General features: G+C 37.4%; 1 protein-coding gene across 1 annotated transcript; it reads left to right on the plus strand.

The window, feature by feature from the left end:
* Positions 1 to 466: 466 nt before the first annotated feature.
* Positions 467 to 1,683, plus strand: LOC117129327. The gene is made up of 4 exons (XM_033282914.1): positions 467 to 632; positions 734 to 762; positions 1,095 to 1,182; positions 1,493 to 1,683. Exons 1-4 carry the CDS (start codon positions 467 to 469, stop codon positions 1,681 to 1,683), a joined length of 474 nt encoding a protein of 157 aa, XP_033138805.1.
* Positions 1,684 to 3,412: the final 1,729 nt, after the last annotated feature.

Below are 3,412 nucleotides of genomic sequence, written 5' to 3' on the forward strand. Positions count from 1 at the left end.
GATCCGCCCAGCCACCCACTCTTAGTCTCTACACACCAGAGATCTAAGCCACTCTTGATCCTCTAGAGTAGAATCAAGATCCACAGCATTCACTTTCTAAATGCCTAACTAACTAACTGACACACGAGTTCCCTTTTATATCTAAGGCTCGTTTACAACTGACTCTAACGACTCTTCTTCTTTACGTAACAACTGCCAGCTCATCACTTCGTAACTCTTCCTCTCTCTTCGCTTGCCTCTTCCTTCTTGACACATACACTCTCATAGGTATATCAGGCTGCTTATGATTCTCTAGATGATGGTATTGTTTGAGTTAAGAGGATGCAGGAACTTCATCATGTATCAGATTGTTTGTTCATTTTCATGTTATGTGTATGTTTACATGAGCTTTGTTTTGTTGTAGATTGGGAAGCTCTTGAGGATCGTGAACCGAGTACATTTACTCTCTGTATAAGATTTGCCTCAAATGTCTAAGCTTTCGGTTGAAGAACATAAGAGGCGTGGAAGGGGGACTTTTACGTATAAGAAGGATGTCATGTACAGTGATCGAGACTTTTGTAAGTCGAGGTTTGATGATGTAGGAGATGACGATGTGTGTCGGGGTTCAGAGAAGACCGATGGATCTCTGAAATGTAAACTGTTACTCTTGGCATAGTTAAGAGTAGTCTGATTAGGATATATATGCTGATAGTTCTAAGCGTAACTGATGAACTTATTTCTGAGAAAAATGCAGCTAAGTATGACACACGCCGTGTTCTCCAAGTTTGAGGACTTCTGATTTGGAGAAGCTTTTTGTGGTCTCTTCAAAGACGGTGGATTTCTCATTCGTTGGGTCAATGATACAACAGCCCTTGCAGTCTTACCCCTTCTACTGGTACTTTATATTTGATTTTATTTTCTCCATACACTAGGAAGATTAAAAAATATATATGGCTTTAGTTCAGTAGGATTTAGTATCTTGACAGTTAAAGCTCAAATAGTGAAATTTAAGTTCAGTTTTTTGTTAATAACTGAGTTTACAAATCAGATTAGAGCTTTATCCTAAAGCGCTTAACTTGCTCTTGCTCTTGTTTTGATGATTGATACAGCTCTAGAGGCTTGCAATAGTGTTCAATGTTCGTTCATTCACCATACGTGTTCCCGATGATCACGATTCTCTTTTGAGCTCAATATCTGAAAAAGGTAACCTACTCTTCTTTTCATGGTTTTGCAGAATTGTTCTTTATTCTAATCAGAATAAAAAACATTTCCACCAAAACTCATTCTTATTTCTTTTACTTCTTTATGTCATCAAGGCGAGCTTTAAGTCTTTAACACGTCATTCTTCTTTAATCCACTTGATCAAGCTATCTATTGAATGAAGCACCAAAAACTCATAGATGGGGTCAAATGTTGTGCAAAAACAAAGGCAGAACTTACATTTGATCCGCTTGGTCAATCTGTCTTATTACCTGTGATGCATCACGCATATGTTATGTTTAATCTACTTCAGATTTGAAACCGCCTACTCAAAGACCAAAGACATCGGCGCGAACAGCTCAACGGTTGATTGCTCACAGCATGGGATTGAAGCTACCGGCTTCTGGATTCGGGTCTAAAGAGCTACGAGACCAAGAAGCTGCCCGCAAAAACCGGATTGTCTCCAGGCAGAAACAACGGGGCGATGCTTGGGGAGCTGACTGACATTGACCTTACCGTACGGTTTGGATTGCCCAATTTTCCCGGCTTACCGCCGTTATCAAGCTTATTGGTGTATACAGATTACAGCTTCAATCAACTTGAGTGATCATTAGATAAGGATTGTTAGTGTTTGTTTTGTAGTGTTTTGTGTGTGAAATTAACTTAAAAGTGATCCTTACATAACCATGTAGTGTATGTTACAAAAAAAAAAAAAACATAACCATGTAGTGTTTCTGCTACCAGTGTTATTCTGTCTCTAGGTGCTGTGCAATCAATTGTCTTTCAAAATGTTGAGCTCTTATCAACCAAGTATATATCCTCTGTTTTCATGTTGAAGTCTTATTACTTTCTTACAAAAAGGATTAATAATTATTAAGGCGAGCTTTAAGTCTTTAACACGTCATTCTTCTTTAATCCACTTGATCAAGCTATCTATTGAATGAAGCACCAAAAACTCATAGATGGGGTCAAATGTTGTGCAAAAACAAAGGCAGAACTTACATTTGATCCGCTTGGTCAATCTGTCTTATTACCTGTGATGCATCACGCATATGTTATGTTTAATCTACTTCAGATTTGAAACCGCCTACTCAAAGACCAAAGACATCGGCGCGAACAGCTCAACGGTTGATTGCTCACAGCATGGGATTGAAGCTACCGGCTTCTGGATTCGGGTCTAAAGAGCTACGAGACCAAGAAGCTGCCCGCAAAAACCGGATTGTCTCCAGGCAGAAACAACGGGACGATGCTTGGGGAGCTGACTGACATTGACCTTACCGTACGGTTTGGATTGCCCAATTTTCCCGGCTTACCGCCGTTATCAAGCTTATTGGTGTATACAGATTACAGCTTCAATCAACTTGAGTGATCATTAGATAAGGATTGTTAGTGTTTGTTTTGTAGTGTTTTGTGTGTGAAATTAACTTAAAAGTGATCCTTACATAACCATGTAGTGTATGTTACAAAAAAAAAAAAACATAACCATGTAGTGTTTCTGCTACCAGTGTTATTCTGTCTCTAGGTGCTGTGCAATCAATTGTCTTTCAAAATGTTGAGCTCTTATCAACCAAGTATATATCCTCTGTTTTCATGTTGAAGTCTTATTACTTTCTTACAAAAAGGATTAATAATTATTAATCGACCTAAATGTCTAAATAGTTATGATTTGAACGGAATCAAAGTTGGGACATCCCATTGTAAAAAAAAAGTTCTTACGAGCATACAATTGGTTAGAAAACAAAAAAAAAACAAGAAAACATCGTTGTGACCAGTGACCAAACACCAAATATACCCTTGATAAATTGTACGGACGATAAAATATAACACAGGGTTGTGTCCGTACGATGAACTCTGCGTCACTCTTTATTCACTTTTCTTTTGCATTCACAAAATTATAGAAAATAGTTAAACTCTTGCACCCAGCTAACAACTGAAATGTACTTAATCCGGTTAACAATAGCATAAGACTGTGAAAATTGTTATTAAAATTTTATTCTCTGAATAAACATTCTAAAAGTCTGATGTGGAACTTCTTGCTTGTTTTGTTGCTACTTGCGTGAGGTGTTGTTTGATCATTGCTCCTTTATTCTCAAAATTAAAATTTCGAATTATAAATAAGTTGTAACCACATACTAAAGTATATTTATAACAATGAAAGCTGCTTATTTAAAAAATCTTTTGTTGTATGCCTAATGCCTAGTCTCATATGAATCAGTGCCTTCTGAATCCTTAT

Source organism: Brassica rapa, chromosome A10 (genome assembly GCF_000309985.2).
Source record: "Brassica rapa cultivar Chiifu-401-42 chromosome A10, CAAS_Brap_v3.01, whole genome shotgun sequence".
Taxonomy (NCBI): Eukaryota; Viridiplantae; Streptophyta; class Magnoliopsida; order Brassicales; family Brassicaceae; genus Brassica; species Brassica rapa.

Excerpts from the sequence above, each read along its gene's own strand:
- LOC117129327 (XM_033282914.1), top strand. The coding sequence starts at position 467 with ATGTCTAAGCTTTCGGTTGAAGAACATAAGAGGCGTGGAAGGGGGACT. Across the intron at positions 763-1,094 it reads ACACACGCCGTGTTCTCCAA|AGGCTTGCAATAGTGTTCAA; the intron begins GTTTGAGGACTT and ends ATACAGCTCTAG. Across the intron at positions 1,183-1,492 it reads GAGCTCAATATCTGAAAAAG|ATTTGAAACCGCCTACTCAA; the intron begins GTAACCTACTCT and ends AATCTACTTCAG.